At 43.4% G+C, this 17,809-nt stretch overlaps 1 protein-coding gene across 2 annotated transcripts in view; it reads left to right on the forward strand.

Moving 5' to 3' along the window:
• KIT (KIT proto-oncogene, receptor tyrosine kinase) overlaps positions 1-17,809 on the forward strand; it is a 77,115-nt gene that overhangs the window by 14,473 nt on the left and 44,833 nt on the right. The window contains exon 2 of one of the 2 annotated variants that reach the window (XM_081926509.1): positions 16,152-16,400. The exons of the other annotated variant lie outside the window; for it this stretch is intronic. Within the exon in view, the coding sequence (XP_081782635.1) occupies positions 16,152-16,400 (249 nt within the window). The remainder of the gene's footprint in view (positions 1-16,151; positions 16,401-17,809) is intronic. 2 annotated transcript variants of the gene reach the window in all.

Raw genomic sequence — 17,809 nt, forward strand, 5'->3', positions numbered from 1 at the left:
GAAAGAGGGGAACCAAAATTAGAACCGTTTAAAACATTTTAGCCAGTTGCCCCAACCCAAGAGTTGTTCCAGCAATGTCCCAGTGGCCTCCCAGGAACCTTTGAGCTGTTCAGGGTGAGTGTGGGCCGTGCCCCCTAGGCCAGGTGGAAACGACTCTTGCAGCAGGGAGCAGGTTACTCTTCCAGCACTCAGGCAGCAGCCGTGGTTGGGGGTTTTATGATTGTTTTATTGGTTTTAACATTCTATGGACTGCCCCTAGAGAATGCGGATGGATAGGCAGTATAAAAATATAACTAATGATTAATAACAATAAATACGAGACAATATTGTAACTTCTGTATAAAAACAATGTAGTACGTTTCCAAGCACAATTCAAAGTGTTGGTGCTGACCTTTAAAGTCCTAAACGGCCTCGGTCCAGTATACCTGAAGGAGCGTCTCCACCCCCATCGTTCTGCCCGGACACTGAGGTCCAGCACCGAGGGCCTTCTGGTGGTTCCCTCACTGCGAGAAGCCAGGTTACAGGGAACCAGGCAGATGGCCTTCTCGGTAGTGGCACCCACCCTGTGGAACGCCCTTCCACCAGATGTCAAAGAGAAGAACAACTACCAGACTTTTAGAAGACATCTGAAGGCAGCCCTCTTTAGGGAAGCTTTTAATGTTTAACAAACGACAGTGGTGCCTCGGGTTACACACGCTTCAGGTTACATACACTTCAGGTTACACACTCCACTAAACCAGAAATAGTGCTTCAGGTTAAGAACTTTGCTTCAGGATAAGAACAGAAATCGGGCTCCGGCGATGCGGCGGCAGCAGGAGGCCCCATTAGCTAAAGTGGTGCTTCAGGTTAAGAACACTTTCAGGTTAAGTACGGACCTCCGGAACGAATTAAGTACTTAACCAGAGGTACCACTGTACTTTATTTTAATACATTGTTATTCTGGCAACTCTGCTCATTTTGCTGACAGCACTATTGTTGCGGTCTCTCTGCAAAGATATGTACGCTTATGTTTCCCTAATAGGAAGGAGGCTAACAATGGCACTTTGAAGTACACTGTCCAATCTGTGTAAGTGTACCCTGAAAACACATGAGTCAACTGACTACATATGTGAGAATGACTCCTCCCCCCACACACAAACATTAGATTTTCATGGTGTGCAAAGAATACTCATGCAAGTCAGCCACATTATGTATATAGAAATAATGTAGGACGGAATTGTACAGGTTAACAATGCAGGAGAAGGACATATGTAAACATCATCTTCGGCACCCAGATTGCAATCAGTGGGACTACTTCAGAGTAGATGCGTTTAAGATAGGAATGCCAGTCTTGGGGATGATTATGGCTTACATTTGGGGGGTTTCACAAAGGCAGGTTGTACAGTAGACCCAAAATAATACTCCTGTCTCCTGGCTTATGGTGAATCTTTGTAAACGAACCAATTATACAAAAATAGAAAAGAAAAAGATTCAAACTTCCTTTTTCTTCATATGCAGGTACAAAGAACACGTCGATCTATCATTCTTGGTAGTTTTACTAAAATGATTTTAATAACGTAAAGTGATTATGAACAGTACTGATTATGTTCCATTGGTAACATAATCAGTTGCACATTTCAAGCTCTGCGTTTTACTTAATTAATCAGTGTTACTACTAAGCATCCGGGACCTGCAGAGTGGTGGTTGGACAAGTGTTTACGTCTTTTTTCCTGTTTTCCTCTATCTGAACAATTCTTAGAGCTACCCAACACTGGGAAAATCCCATTAGGCAAATCTCATAGTCACACCTGCAGCTGAGTTTGGGAAACTGGAACTGTGAATAATATATTCTTTTTTTAAAATAAATAAATAAAACTGACTTGATTTGAGAATGGCAAGCTCCCTGTGACTGTCGCTGAAGACTTTAGCTTTCTAGAGTCTAACAGCTCCAGAGCTGCTTCATTTTGTGGTTGGCAGCACCAGTGGGATGTTTGATTTTGGAAGCCTGACAAATGAGTTAACACTCTTTGAAAGGAGAGATAACAAAGGTATTCGGATGTGTTGTGCTTTTTCTTTCCTGTGAGTAGTAGACTTCGCTTGGCAGCGTTCGACTTACCGAAAACGGATGTCCCTCGTGGCATCAAGTGAGCTATTACAAACAAAGACTGGCTGGGAATAAAGAGGAACCAAAACTCATCGGTTCCGATATCTAATGAAGGCTAGAGTGTTTTTCCCTTCTCTTTTTTTTAAAAAAAGGAAATAAAAAATTCGTATGAACGACAGCAGAAGCTGAATCATGTTGCTTTGATTTCCTGTACCGTAGAAAGATGACTTCAGAGGAATTTGTTTGGAATAAGGAAGCTGGAATTGGGAAATTTCCTAGGGCATGGAATGTTGAAAGAATGCCGGCAAGCACACACACCTTTTGGTTGCTTCCTCCCCATCCTAGCAGAGAGAATCTTTGACACACATAGTTCACTTTTCCATGGTTCTGGGTAAAAGTCAAATCTAGTACAGTGGTACCTCAGGTTAAATACGTAATTCATTCTGGAGGTCCGTACTTCACCTGAAACTGTTCTTAACCTGAAGCATCACTTTAGCTAATGGGGCCTCCGGCTGCTGCCATGCCGCTGGAGCACGATTTCTGTTCTCATCCTGAAGCAAAGTTCTTAACCTGACGCACTATTTCTGGGTTAGCAGAGTCTGTAACCTGAAGTGTATGTAACCTGAGGTACCACTGTAGAATTTAAATAGACCCTCTTCCAAAGGGATGGGGAGAGTCAGGCACGGGGGGGGGGCACAAATGTGGCCCCCACAGGCCTCAGACCACTCCCACTCTTTTCCTGCTCCCCAACTCACAAGCACTAATAATTATTGTTCCTTGAGAATGTGTTCTTGAACTCTTGATAAAGCCTCTTCATTTGCTGGATACACAATAAGAGAGGAGGGTATGTCAGTGTTCATCAAAGGTAGTTTCCTGTGCAAAGGTAACATTGGTATTATAGTTGCTTTGCCCGTTTCTGCCACTCACCCCATCTTCAAAATCTCACCTACCTACCAGCCACCTACGTCAAGGGTCGTTATGAGCCTCATTTTAAAATGTGTTACGCAATTAGGAGAAATTATAAAAAGCGTGTCCGTGACAAATGAGGAGAGCCATGATATTCATATGAAGTTGATGCCAGACACTGGGATTTGATTTTTGTTTTTTAAAACTAAAGGATAATTAAAGAAGGCAGGCATTTCCAAATGGTGATTCAGAATCCGTGCATTTAATCACAGCAGTTTAGATGGTGGCTTGTCAGGCTACACAGGTGGTGTGTAGTTAACAAAACAAGCAGAGGGATTTTTAAGAAAAGTACAGTTAGAACTGGATATGGAACAACTGATTGGTTCAAAACTGGGAAAGGAGTACGACAAGGCTGTATATTGCCTCCCTGCTTATTTAATTTACCGTATTTGTCGCTCTGTAGGGTGCACCGGACCAGTGGCGTAGCATGGGTTGTCAACACCCGGGGCAAGGCAAGTAATTTGTGCCCCCTGACCCGTGGATTTGCGCCCCCTAACCCGTGGATTTGGGCCCCCTAACCCTAGCCCCGAGATGTTGCGCCCGGTGCGGCCGGCCCCCCCTGCACCCCCCACGCTACGCCACTGCACCGGACCATAGGGTGCACCTAGTTTTTTGGGGAGGAAATAAAGGGAAAAAAATTATTTTCCCCCACAGCCCCAAAGAGCAAAGAAGCCATCCCGCTGGCTGTCTTGGCTTCCTCTTTAGCCACGCACAACACCTCCAGCCGGGAGAGGCTGCGCGCGGCTTTGGCAGAAGCCAAGACAGCAAGCAGGATGGATCCCGCTCACTGTCTTGGCTTCCTTTTTAGCCGCGGGGCTGGGGCGGGGGAAGCAGCCCGAGCTTCCCCTGACCCCAGCCCCCAGAACGGGTCTGGGAGCGGGGGCAAGGTTGCGTGCAACCTCGCCTTCGCTCCCAGAGCTTGCTGCTATCCGCAAGCCTTCAGAGCCTGGCAGGAACTCCCGCCAGGCTCCGAAGGCTTGCGGATAGCTACCCAAAGCCCGGGGTGCACAGCGCTGCGCTCCCTGGGATTCGGGCTGCTGCCTGTTATCCGCAAGCCTTGGGAAGTCCAGCTCTGAGGGCCTTCTGGCGGTTCCCTCACTGTGAGAAGTGAGGTTGCAGGGAACCAGGCAGAGGGCCTTCTCGGTGGTGGCGCCCGCCCTGTGGAATGCCCTCCCGTCAGATGTCAAGGAAATCAACAACTATCTGACTTTTAGAAGACATCTGAAGGCATTTTTAATGTGTTTATAATATTCTGTTGGAAGCTGCCCAGAGGGGCTGGGGAAACCCAGCCAGATGGGTGGCGTATGTATGTATGTATAGATAAATAAAATAAATTAGCTTTTGGGCATGAAAAAATAAACCCAACAATGCTACTGCAGATTGTACTGTTCACTTTAGGCTCCCGGTTGACTGACATTTCCAACAAAGTTCTTGAGAGGCTCCAAGGAGTTCCTCTTAGCCCTAGCTGAGATCACAGCATTAATGTGGGTGCTTTTCGAACAGAAGATAAGGAAGGCAATTTAGGGGTTTCCATAAAAAGTGCGGGCTTAGAAAATCCCTTTTACATTCACTGCCTGGTCAAGAAGCTTAATTTGCTATCAGTGCTCTAGCTGGCTACGTCATCACTATAGAGACAGTCATGTTCCAGGTTTACTTTAGTTTATGCATGGAAAACAAGCCCCACAATGTATTTATTGTTTAAACTACTGAGTGTGGTGAGATTGCAGATGTTGTGATGAGATTGGGAGTGAGCCATGAACTGCCTTGTTCATTTCCCAAAATAATGACTTGTCAGTTTCCCAGACTAAAAGAGTGTAGCCTTTGACGACATGACAGGAGAAATCCCCACAAAGATGTCCTCAATGGTTGGCTCAAACAGCGTTTGAATCCTTTACGTTTTCCTCAGTTGCACTTCGCAGACAAAGGCTGGATTCTGATCTCTGCTATTTCAGTGAAATTTTAGAGCAATCGAAACAAACATGGCGCTTACATATTGTGCAACTGGCATGTGGATTGGTGTTCATCCCACTCCTTCGTTGATTATGTAAGAGAGAAATGTGTACAGACAGGTTATTCTTCGCATCCACAAATAACCGGAAATGTAAACATCCTGAGTATGGAATTTTATTTTAAAAGACAATATTGAAACAAGTTTAAAATTATTTACAACGGAAAACTATTCAGATACGAAATCCTATTTGAAGGGAATCAGGCATATGGGCCAAAGCAAACATTATACTGTGTGTTCAAGGACCTTATCAATCAGACTTTCACAACTTGTAACCAGCTAAGCCAGTTGCAACCTACCAAACATGTATGACTGTTTTTGTTCTATGTTGTTTTGCAGTTTCAGATAGGCAGCAAGGAGGTCTGTCAAGTCTCTGGTGATCTGATGGCATAATTGGGGCCAGATTGCTTTGGGTAACAAGCTGTATGGACTTCCTACAAGTAGCAAAAGTTCTCTATAAATTGAACATAAAGTTAAAGTTAGCAAGTCCTGTCATCACGGCTACTACTATGTCTCAAATTGAGATTACAGTTCTTAAAATTTAGTGGGCTTGCTCAAGCTTGAATCATTTGAGGACCACTTTTCTGGTATTTCTGCAGTCCTAGAACCTTAAACCATTTATGTCTGACAGCCAGCGATTCATTTAGCATCCTCATTAGGGATTATTCTCCTCACTGAAAGCAACTGAAGATGGGTGAAATATTGCTTAGGTTTGGAATTGGGGTTGGCAAACTGAGCAATCCCTTACTCCTGCAAAAAAATAAAGAAGATCGTAAAGTAATTAGAGGTTGTGTCCAACATTACTCCGACTGTGACTATTATCTAGTTGGAAACCCATTTTGGCAAGCCATTCTGTACTGCAGATTGAAGGGTTCTTGGACTCGGATGCCCACACAGACTCTAAAATGGCTGCCTACTTCTGGACTTCCTAAATGTCTATGCAGGTATTAAAGACGTAGGAGGCCCTTTTGAGGCCAGCCACTGTCAACTAGAGTTGAGATATAATATTAACTTTCTTTCACCCTCAGTTTAGTTGTGTAGATTATTTTAATCTGCATGTTTTATTCATTGTTGCATTTTTCTCAAAATGAGATATATTGCAGAGGGAAAAACCCAGAGATAACAAAATAGCAACAGTAGAATAATTATGTAGTTATTGCTGTTTTTTTTCCCTTTTTGTAAAGGCTTTATCTAGGAGACTATCGGAATATCTTTAATGAAACTTCAATATCTTGATTAAATTGAAATAATTAGCATTCATATTACCAAGAAAGCTGCACTTCAGTTGAATTTGGTGTTTTCTAAATGGCTGGTGATTCAAATGGTGTTATGGGGGAGGAAAGCTTTGGGGCTCTCCAGATTTCTTTTCTTTTTATTGATCCTACTTTCTTAAGGAAATCTAGAAAACATCATCTCACACCCTTGTGGCACATTACAATAAACATTTCTTTCAAATAAAAAAAGTAAAGAGATAATGCCCTTTTAGAAAGTGCCTCCAAAGATAAGTTGAGGGCTGGAGTGGGAAAGCAAACCCATTAAGCAAATTGTCCTGTAAAGGTTGCAGTGAATGAAAAAGTAAGAACTCAACACATTTGAATGATGAATTTTCCATTAGTGTAAGTTTTGATCTGTTTTAATTGTTGCAACTTAATTATTTTATATTTTGCATATGTAAATGTACAATGGTTGGGAAGGAAATTAAGAGGGGGAACAATTAGTTGATTAGCAGTTTTATTAATCTGGAACAAAACTGAGTATATTCCAGAAAGTAGCATCAATTTTGTAGGTTTATATGAAATCAAAAATTTCCACGTGTTCTCAGTAGGCGACATTTTGATTGAGCAAAATGCATGGGGTGTCGTGCTGCAAAAACCCACCACAATGCTCAGATAGAGATTGTCAGCAAGGCCAAAATGGGGCCTCTGAGAAGCAAGAGAGATGCAAGTTTGGGAGAACCTGAGGTTTGCAGAAGTAGGTTTTTTTGGTGGATGGGGACAAATGGGGAAATCCTCCCTCCCCCCTCTGTCTGGGGTGGAAAAATCAAAAGAGAGTTTAGCATATTCATTCAGGTCAATTGGAGAGGGTAAAAACAGGTGTATATGTGTGGATGCGGGTACGTTGGTCTCCTTGAGCTTTTTAAAGTATCGTGCCTGGAATGAACCCAGAACAGGAACATTCCTGCCAGAAGGTGAGGCTCCACTGCAACCTTTTGTTGCAGATCTAGCATGGATTGTCTAATCAATAAAATAATAATAATAATAATAATAATAATAATAATAATAATAATAATAATAATAATTTATTTATACCCCGCCACTCTGGGCGGCTTCCAAAAAAATATTAAAATACTATAATACATCAAACATTAAAAGCTTCCCTAAACAGGGCTGCCTTCAGATGTCTTCTAAAAGTTTGGTTGTTGTTCTCTTTGACATCTGGTGGGAGGGCGTTCCACAGGGAAGGTGCCACTACCGAGAAGGCCCTCTGCCTGGTTCCCTGTAACTTGGCTTCTCGCAGTGAGGGAACCGCCAGAAGGCCCTCGGTGCTGGATCTCAGTGTCCGAGTAGAACGATGGGGGTGGAGACGCTCCTTCAGATATACTGGACCGAGGCCATTTAGGGCTTTAAAGGTCAGCACCAGCACTTTGAATTGTGCTCGGAAACGTACTGGGAGCCAATGTAGGTCTTTCCTGATCAAGGTGTCTCCCCTGCCAGGTAAGTATTGAGGTCTTTCAAGACCGGTGCTATGTGGTCTCTGCGGCCGCTCCCAGTCACCAGTCTAGCTGCTGCATTCTGGATTTGTTGTAGTTTCCGGGTCACCTTCAAAGGTAGCCCCATGTAGAGCGCATTGCAGTAGTCCAAGCGGGAGATAACCAGAGCATGCACCACTCTGGCGAGGCAGACAGGGTCTCAGCCTGCATACCAGATGGAGCTGGCCCTGAAATCAATCTAACTCACATTTTGATGCAGAGCTTCATCTTTACTTCCAATTCATGAGCTCTAGCCAAATATAGATCTACTTTTGCGTTTCCTTTCACATCCTGTTACCTGCTATTGCTTACGTATATCCGTTTTTGACACGAATACCCTCAAGGCGACTTTCAAACTAATCATAATAAAAATAGTAAATTCAGTATCAACACTAAACATCAGTAAAAACCGCAAAATAAAACCGGCTAAAAGCAGTTTTAAACCAATGCTATTATAAGCGCAAGCAAACCTCCCGCACGCCACATTTAATTGAGTTGTGTCCAGTACAAGTTGTTGTCTATAATGAGCAAAAAGCTGAGCGCAGTCAATTTTCTCACTTCACTATAAGCTCCTCTCAGTAGGGGCAGATAGAAGACTCCTCAGCCGAATATAGCGGCCGCAGTGTTCAAGTTATGTCATGGGTGTGGGAAGGCTTGTTGAACCAATTCGGCATCCATTTTTGTTATTCTATCCCTTGGCTAAATAACTGCCAATTCTTCTACCTTTTCTATTCCTCCAGGTTTGCTATAGGGTTGGTTCACCCCCTCCCCCGAATATGCAGTACGTGAGGATTGAAAAACATTTATTCGAGTGCATTGTGTGCCTTTTGTGACCACATTTTACACACACACACACACAGTGGTACCTTGGGTTACATACGCTTCGGGTTACATATGCTTCAGGTTACAGACTTCACTACCTCAGAAAAAGTACCTCAGGTTAAGAACTTTGCTTCAGGATGAGAACAGCACGGCGGCACGGCAGCAGCGAGAGGCCCCATTAGCTAAAGTGGTGTTTCAGGTGAAGAACGGACCTCCGAAACAAATTAAGTACTTAACCTGAGGTACCACTGTGTGTATATATATATATATATATATATATATATATATATATATGCACTCACTGAATTAAAATCGCTAACACGACTAAGGAAGTCTTCTCTGTCTACAGCTGAGGACTTTCTGGTGCAAGTGAAAAATGATCCTGTCTTGGCTCCAACAAGCCATCGCAGCTCTCACACCACAGACACCAGCACACAACCTCAGCTGCAGTTCGGTGGAGTCGGTTCTCCCATTCACCTGCCTCCTGTCCTTTTTCTGGGTGCTTTGTGTAGCAACGTGGCCATACTCGCCCTCTTTCAGCCTGCCGCTTCGACCTCCTTGCTTTGGTGGCTGCATTAAAACTCCCTCATGGACCACATCTCATCCTCCATGCCCTGGGAGAGTGTTTTTTTCATCATAGGAACACTACTAGAAACTGGCATAGGTCCATCTAACTCCATGTTGCCTGTCACTGACTGGCAGAAGCGGCTCTCCATGGCTTCAGGCAGGGAACCCTTTCCAGACTTTTTTGGTGATGCCATGAATTGAACGTGGGACGTTCTCCGTACAAATTTGATGCTTTTCCAATGAGTTACAGCTCTTCCCACAAACACCGCAAGGGATGTCTCCTGCAAGAACCATCACCTTTATTTTATTTTACTTTTTTTAAAAAAAATAATAATTGTACTTTCTGAGGTAAACCTCAATTCTCCCAGCTACCCTCTTCGGCTCTTTGCATTTTGGCTTGTTGCTTTTCAGAGTTTTTAAAGATAAAAGGATTAATGTTAAAAGAGAGGAGGAGATTATCATTATCACATTATCTCCACAGATGGTGCAAACAACCCATTTGGTAAACAACAGAGTCCTTGTTAATCCTGTCTCTCTATCTTCCCCCAGTTTTAAGACTTTCCAAAGAAACCACTATTGATCTTAAAACCTTTGGGGTATTTAGCTCAGGAACTGTAACTGAAGGATGATTGACCTGTTTTTATTAAGCCTTGCTAGGCTATGGTGTCAGTTGTGTTTAATTGTGGCAACAAAGTGCTTTGTTCTGCAGGGAGACCTTGCGGAGGTACATATCTGCCACTGTAAACAACAAGTAGGTATTGTGGTCATTGTTGTTTCCCCCCTGGTGTTGCGAATCCAAGCAGGAACAACAGGGACCTGAACTTTCTGTAGCCCCTCATTGACTCGAATGAGAAATGCAGGTGATAATCGCCTCTGATAACATTGTTCTTGGTCAGCCATGTGCAAAATGCACCACAGGTGTCAGTTGTGGAGCAGAGGATGACAGCGGCAAGTCACGGGGAGCTCAAAAGCTTGGCTGAAAGACATCCTTGTAGCCGAGCAGCTTCCGTGCTATTTTATATTGTTGGTGTGAGCAGTGAAGTGAAGTACTTTTGTGGTATCCTACCCCTCCCCAGTTTGGAAGAAATAGGCTGGGTCTTGCTGGGTCTCCCCATTGTAGGGCAGGGATATAGGGGTGATTTGCCTTCCCACACGAAGCAGGCCAGCAGCCTTTGAGGAACTGTTGTGTTCCCTTTGCTTGTGTGGGCCTGACAGAGCTGCTTGCCATGAAGGTGGGATACAGCCCTGAATTTTGAGCTACCCAGCTTTAGGGTTTCATGATTGATGGAGGACTAATAGGAGACCTACCAAAAGGACTGGCTTTGCATTGCTTGCTTGTTTTGTATAGTCTTAAAAGAACTCAGGCAAAATCAAAAAGTGTCACCGGATTAGAAGCTGTACAGCAGTTTTGGGGAAGCCCTGACCCATGAGCCCAGTCTGACCCAGCAGGGCTCCTAATTTGGCCCACAAGGCCATTGCCCCAAAGTTTTGGCCACCTGCCCTGCACCTGATGCCATATATGATGCCCGGTGTGCAGCAGGTAAAGTTGTGGCTGCAAAGGCACAATCAGGAGTATTTTAAGTGTGCAAACAGGGCTTGCATTGGGTGCCTTTTAAATGTGACACTCAACGCAAGCTCTGTTGAAAGTGAGGGTTGTACTGCAAACTCCACTTCGTCTTTTTTACCTGCCCTGACCACCTGTCAAAGTGGCCCACAGGAGTGGGGGGAGGTCAGCATCTGCTCCCCACCCCGCTCTACAGCAAGAAATCTCAATGTTGATTAAAAAGGTAATTTTGTTCCTATTATCCAACATGCTGTTTTTCAATAGTGAAGCGCTATTTAATATAGTAAATGCTCCTATTGCAGTTCTGAGGTACAGTGGTACCTTGGGTTACATACGCTTCAGGTTACATACACTTCAAGTTACAGACTCCGCTAACCCAGAAATATTACCTCAGGTTAAGAACTTTGCTTCAGGATGAAAACAGAAATCGTGCAGCAGTGGCGCAGTGGCAGCAGGAGGCCCCATTAGCTAAAGTGGTGCTTCAGGTTAAGAACAGTTTCAGGTTAAGAACAGACCTCCAGAACGAATTAAGTTCTTAACCTGAGGTACCACTGTATTGCAGCAGCCAAAGCTGCAATCCCACGGCAACAGCTGGTACCACCAAAGGTTCTTCAGGATAGTTAACTCCTTGTTGTCTAAGGATGCACGTTCCCGTGGGCAAGAAGCTGATGTCACCAGTATCAGTTGAGGCAGTAAATGGCTCTCGAGATCATGGAACAATGTGATGAGGCCATCAGCAAACTAGTGTGGTGAGTGCCCTGATGACAATTACTTTTCTCATTCAATCACATTGTGTTCTCTTCCTTTTTGGTATTGGCGGTCCAAAAGTGGAAGATTCCTTTATGTGATCTGTATGGCTACAGGCATTTACTGTATATGCGCTCAAGTTCTGCTGGTTTCCGTACAGTTTTTAAGCCCCATGTGGGATTGCGGCCCTATTACTCCTCTTTGCTGCACTCTGTTGCCATGATGTAATAATTACACTGCATTTTCATTCGAAGATACCATTCCTCTGCCAAGGTTGCATATTGTCTATATCATAGCAGATGTGCAGTATGTTTATTGGTGGTCCTGTGCCGCATTTTCTAGTCTTCCATCATATTGTGGGGTGCACTTGTTTCTCTTGAGTCATCTGGAGGACTTTTCACCTCTACAGCCATCTTTCTCTATTGGGCCAGTACTTGGTTTTGCATTTGGGGGGGCTGTTGGAACAGGAGCATTGTGTGTTATGGGTCCTGCTGGGCTGGGGGTTAGAAATGTTTGGGTCCTTCTGTGTCCTAGGCCAAGCTTATATTTGAACTAGGGCTGTTTGAACTTTGGCTCCCAAACTGGGCATAATCACCCCACCTCTAAAACAAGGTGGCCGATGAAGGGGGAAAGCAAAGCGATTCATCTGAGGCATGTTTATTAAAGCGAAGCAGCATTTTACTTCAGCTTCCAACCCCAGGTTGAATGGCCACCCATTGAATGTACAGCGGTTTGCCTGTAACATCAAAAGCAGGACAGCTGACAGACACTTGTCAGGTCACTTGCATGTCTTTGTTCAGCTTGGCGGGGCACACATTGTGTTCCAATGAACGCATGTGTGATTTGTGCCATTTTGAAGGCCCGTAGTTCAGTGGTAGAGCATCTGTCTTTCATATAGGGTAGACATTAGTGAGCTAGATGGACCACTGGTCTGACTCAGTATAAGGAGGCTTCCTATGTTCCCATGATGTGCAGTGTGTGTTTCTTTTAATACCATAAAGTGGTTTTTGTTGCTGTCTCTTCTTGGGAATCATAAACAGGCACATGATGAACTGCAAATGCTGCTCTCGGTCCTGTGACTTTGGATTCATTCTTGTCAGGGGGACGTATGCTGTGTACCTTGTTAGAGGTGTATGGTGGCTTAGAAGAGAAGATTCATTGTAAGCCAAACAGAAGCCTTTGAATGTATGACTTGGAAATTACATGGCTGCACAGAGTGAAAGAAAGCTATTGTTCCCTATGGATGCCAAAGCAAGCAAATCAAAGGAATGCATGCATGGAAATAAAAGCAAATATGCATATTTTTGGGGAGGGGAGGATTCAAAATGTTTTACTGTGTGCATGTGCTTCTGTTAAACTTTCTCCAAAGAGTAAAAGAGTTTAAAATAATAATAAGAATGATACATACTTTCCCATCTTTCATGTCACATATATATAACACCCCCTTAAAAACTGACTTTAAAAATATTCTCTTGGCAACTCTGTGAGGTGAGTTAGGTTGAGTGATGGGCCCAGTCTCAGCCAATCCTGATTCATGCATTCATAGTGTTTCCATGTACAGTGGAACCTTGGTTCTCGAATACCTTGGCGCTCGAACATTTCAGCTCCCAAATTCTGAAAGCCCGGAAGTAAGTGTTCTGGTTTTTGAACGTTTTTCAGAACCCGAACGTCCAATGTGGTTTGTTGGCTATTGTTTCCGGGGCGCCTGCACCAATCGTAAGCCATGCCTTGGTTTTTGAACATTTCGGAAGTTGAACGGGCTTCCAGAACAGATTGCGTTCAAGAACCAAGGCTCCACTGTAGTTGTTGTTGAAGTTGCCTATGGAAAAAGTCTGGTTGTTGTTGTTTAGTCATTTAGTCGTGTCCGACTCTTCGTGACCCCATGGACCAGAGCATGCCAGGCACCCCTATCCTCCACCGCCTCCCGCAGCTTGGTCAAACTCATGCTGGTAGCCTTGAGAACACTGTCCAACCATCTAGTCCTCTGTCGTCCCCTTCTCCTTGTTCCTTCAATCTTTCCCAACATCAGGGTCTTTTCCAGGGATTCTTCTCTTCTCATGAGGTGGCCAAAGTACTCAGGGCTGATTTCCTTAAGAATGGATAGGTTAGATCTTCTTGCAGTCCATGGGACTCTCAAGAGTCTCCTCCAACACCATAATTCAAAAGCATCAATTCTTCGGCGGTCAGCCTTCTTTATTGTCCGGCTCTCAGCCTCTCTAAATATTAGGGAAAGATTGCAATACCAGGAGCTCCGCAGGATCTCCCATCAGTTCATAACACATGCACCCCATTGTAGCTATGGTAACGGAGCTATTCCACATGTGTTATTGAGTGTATGAATTGGCTCTATGACCTTTATGACTGGGCAGAAATTTAAAACCTAGTCCTATCCAACATGCTACTCAATATACTACACTTAGGGTCAAAATATGTTGCATGCTTAATTACAGCTATGGAGGTGGGGGTTTTTTGGGGGGGAGGGGGTTCGAAACACACAGGGAGAGGAGGTTTTTTTCCTTTACTCCCTAACCAAAATCCTCCAAAGTCACCCCATTGGGGTGCCAGTAGGAATTTTTTTAGGAGGGGTTGGGGTTGGGTTGAGGACAGAAGAGGGAAGAAGTCTTACCATCCCTGCATGCTGTTATTTTTGTCACAATCCCTCCCACCCCAAGCAACTGTAATTGATTTAAGGAAAAAATAGAGACATAGCAGCATGCTACATGTTAAGTGTAACATGTAGTTTGGCCCCCAATCTGTGTTGATTGGGAGGGGTCTCTATTGATTGTGTTGATTAGATTCTGTAGAGAATCTGACCTTCTCTCTCTGCCTTATCATCTGCATTTAACTACCTTTGGATTTCTCACAAGCTGGAGTGTTTATCTGACACCCTCTTAATCCATTGTACTTCTAAGTGCTGCTAAAGTTGCTGGTTAAATAAATTTGGTACTGCCCTATAATCCATGCAAACTTCATTTCCAGGCTGAGCCGATGGCATTGTCCCTAATGCTGAGAGAAACCAACTTTTCCCCCCAATAATTAATTAATTGAATTGTTCTTACCGTCGGTATCAAATGAGCACACTGTAAGCCAAATGGGGCTACACTGGTTTTGTTTGTTTTTTAAACTTTGTGGGCATCTACAAATCATAAGCAAACACTAATACATAAACTATCTCTAGAAAAGAAAAGAAAAGAATTCCCATAGCATCCCCTTCTAGGGAACATATACTGTGTGGCTTAACTGTGATAAGACATACACCGTAGCTGAACTCAGGTACCTGAACTTAGACCTCCCCAAGATGGCCAGAATTAATTTAACTCCCTTTGATTCAGAGCTGTAGCTTAGTAGGAGAGCGTATGCTTTGAATTCGAAAGGTCCCCGGTTCAATCGCTGACCTCTCTGGGTAGGGCAAGGAAAAAACAGCCACACAGCATCGGAGAGCATATCTTACAGATGTTCTCTTCCTGTGCAAATGCCAGAAGAGGAAGCTGGAAAGCTAGATTTCGTCCTCCTTTGTTAGCATGTAGGCATAATGCGAAGGTAAAACCTTGAGGGACACATACCACTCTTCCATATTCAGACAAAGAAAGACTGGATGAAAGAACAATAATTTGGATGTCTTTGTAGATAAGTCCTCTTAATTGTACATAAGACCAGCAAGGCTTAATAAAAGGTCAGTTTTCCCTCAGATTCACATCATACATTTAAAACACATTGCTTCCCCCCAAAGAATTCTGGGAATTGTAGTTTGTTAAAGGTGCTGAGTATTGTCACTCTTAGGTGTAAAGTACAGTTCCCAGGGTTATTTATGGGATGCCATGTGCTTTAAATATATGGTGCTGATGCGACTATATCTCTTAGAGCTCATTATTGTCTATGTTTCTGGATTTCTAACAACCTGGCCTTGAAGGAGGAGCTGGGAAAAAAAATCAGGCTATATTAAAAGTCCTTCCTCACCTTCACAGTGAAGGTGGGAAGGCACTTTCTAAAACATTTCAGTGTAAGGGAGAGATTCTCATGATTTTGTGGCAAGAGGGATACTGTCCAGATGAAGCAGCAGACGACAAGTTTCTTTTCAGTTTTTTAAACCAACAGCAGATTTTTCTGCAGCTTTAACTTCTGGCAAGATTGTTCAGCCGAGCAACATCCATCTTCATTAGTAAACAGATGCACAGTGGGAATAACTACATCATGAAAAAACATTACCACGGGAACTGAATGGAAAAGAAAATGGCTGCCCCCATGGGCAGCCCATGATGGCAGCCATCTTTTCCTTTTTCAGCATAATGTCCGGAGTAATGGTACTATGTTGTGATGTAGCCTCGGGGCATCTGTTTGCTAATGAAGACTGATGCTGAAATTTTTGCCTTGTCCAAAAAGATTTAATCCCACCCCAAAATAAGATACTTCCTTTCCACACCTGATATATCAGGGACTAGCTTTGTGGGAGCACCAAAAACAGCCTGGTTTAGCAGCCAAGAAATTTCAGTCATCAGCCATGAGGGAATACTTGAATCATGTTTTGAAAAGAAGTTAAACTACAAAGCAAAACTGTCGCAGGCTTGTGCAACATGATTATTATTTTTTTAAAGACCAATGAAAGGAAATCTACGAAACACTAAACGCTAAATTTTATTTTTGGCAGGTGGTACCAGACCTTCTATTATTCCAGCAGTTTCCACTTGGGCTGTGAATAGTGGACAAGAGTTAAAGCTGTTGTGTAGTGATGGTGGACCTGTGACCTGGGATTTTCGGAGTTCGGACCCATCAGGAAAGCCCCTCATTTCAAAAATGAAGGAGTTATACATAAGTAAAGCAGAAGCAAGCCACACAGGAACATATACATGTACAAACACAGAGAGATCGAACAACTCAATTTATGTTTTTGTTAAAGGTAAATATTATTGTTTTCCCCCCCTCCTCCTTACCTGAAAACTTGGTTTGTGCTTCCATTTATATTGATCACATTGGTGCTTTTGATGGGATGTTTTCACACCCTAAGAAACCACTGTATCGGATGAACCCTTCAGATAACTGCTGCACCACAAGGTTGTCTGAAAAAATGCTTAGGTGTGTACCAGTTAAACTATCACTGAAATTTAGGTGTAGGCTACTTGCTATCCATTATTCTAGGACGGGGCAGTCTTAATCTAAGACCACATTACCCTCAAACAACTGCTCCCAAGAAGCATTCTGGAGATGGATGTGGCATAAAACCTTTGTTTGTCTTTCTGGGAACTTAGGGCCATGTCAAAGGGCATATTGAAATGAACCTTTTAGGCTGCAATCCTAAACATGCTTTTTAGGGAGCATGTCCCTTTGAACATGGCGGGATTTCTGAACAAATGTGCTTGGGATTGTGGCGCATGTATACTAATTCAGGGCATCTGTCTATGACAGGTTTCCCCCTCCTATGAAACATGGGCATTCCCCCTCCCCCTTTGGATCTTGAAATATGGGTCCCCCCAACAAAATTTAAAATTTGGCTTTGTAATTCAGAATTTATGTGATGTGATTTAATTTGATTTGATTGGCCGGTTAATAAAAATTATTTTTTTAAAAAAAGAAACATGGGCATCCCTCCCCTCCACACACACAAAAAATAATCCTCCCACATTTTTACATTAAAAAATGCAGACTTTTTGCTCTTGAGGCCTGCAAATAGACATGCTCAGTAGATAGACAATTTGAATTGTTGTGCTTCCTGGCAACCAGATGGGTGGCTGGATCTATGCCAGCAGGGAAAATGTGAGCTCAGATACCGGTTGGGAGCAGCTGGATCAGTTTTAGTTCCATCCTTCTCCACAGTTTTGTTTATGCTTGTTTGCTTACGACATTTGTATGCTGCCCTATAACATAAAGTTCTCTTGATGACCAAGTAAATAAGTAATGAAACAATGAAAATGCAAAATAAGTCAAGAAAATAAAAAGTTTCACAGCAAAGCAAAAACTCAGCCCACCTGCTAAGTTAAAACACAGATTTAAAAACAGAGAGGAACGGACAACATGAGGTGAATCAAAAAGTCTTCACCTGCTGACTGAAAGATAGTGACTGGCCCTGGGAAGGCTGTTCCACAACGAGGGTGCCACCACCAAAAAAGCCTTCTCCCTAGTAATTATCCAACTCTCTTCATTCAGCGCTAATGCTGAGATCTGGGCCTCAAAAGAATATTGTACGGTTTAGGTAGGTACGTATGTTCATAGGTACATAGTTGTGGAAAAGAAGAGTAGATGTAGTTCAACTACATGTAGCGACCTGTATCAGGACTGGACAGTGAAGATCCACCTAGAGGCCAAGCTGTG

Source organism: Podarcis melisellensis (genome assembly GCF_964234715.1).
Source record: "Podarcis melisellensis genome assembly, chromosome: 9".
NCBI lineage: Eukaryota > Metazoa > Chordata > Lepidosauria > Squamata > Lacertidae > Podarcis > Podarcis melisellensis.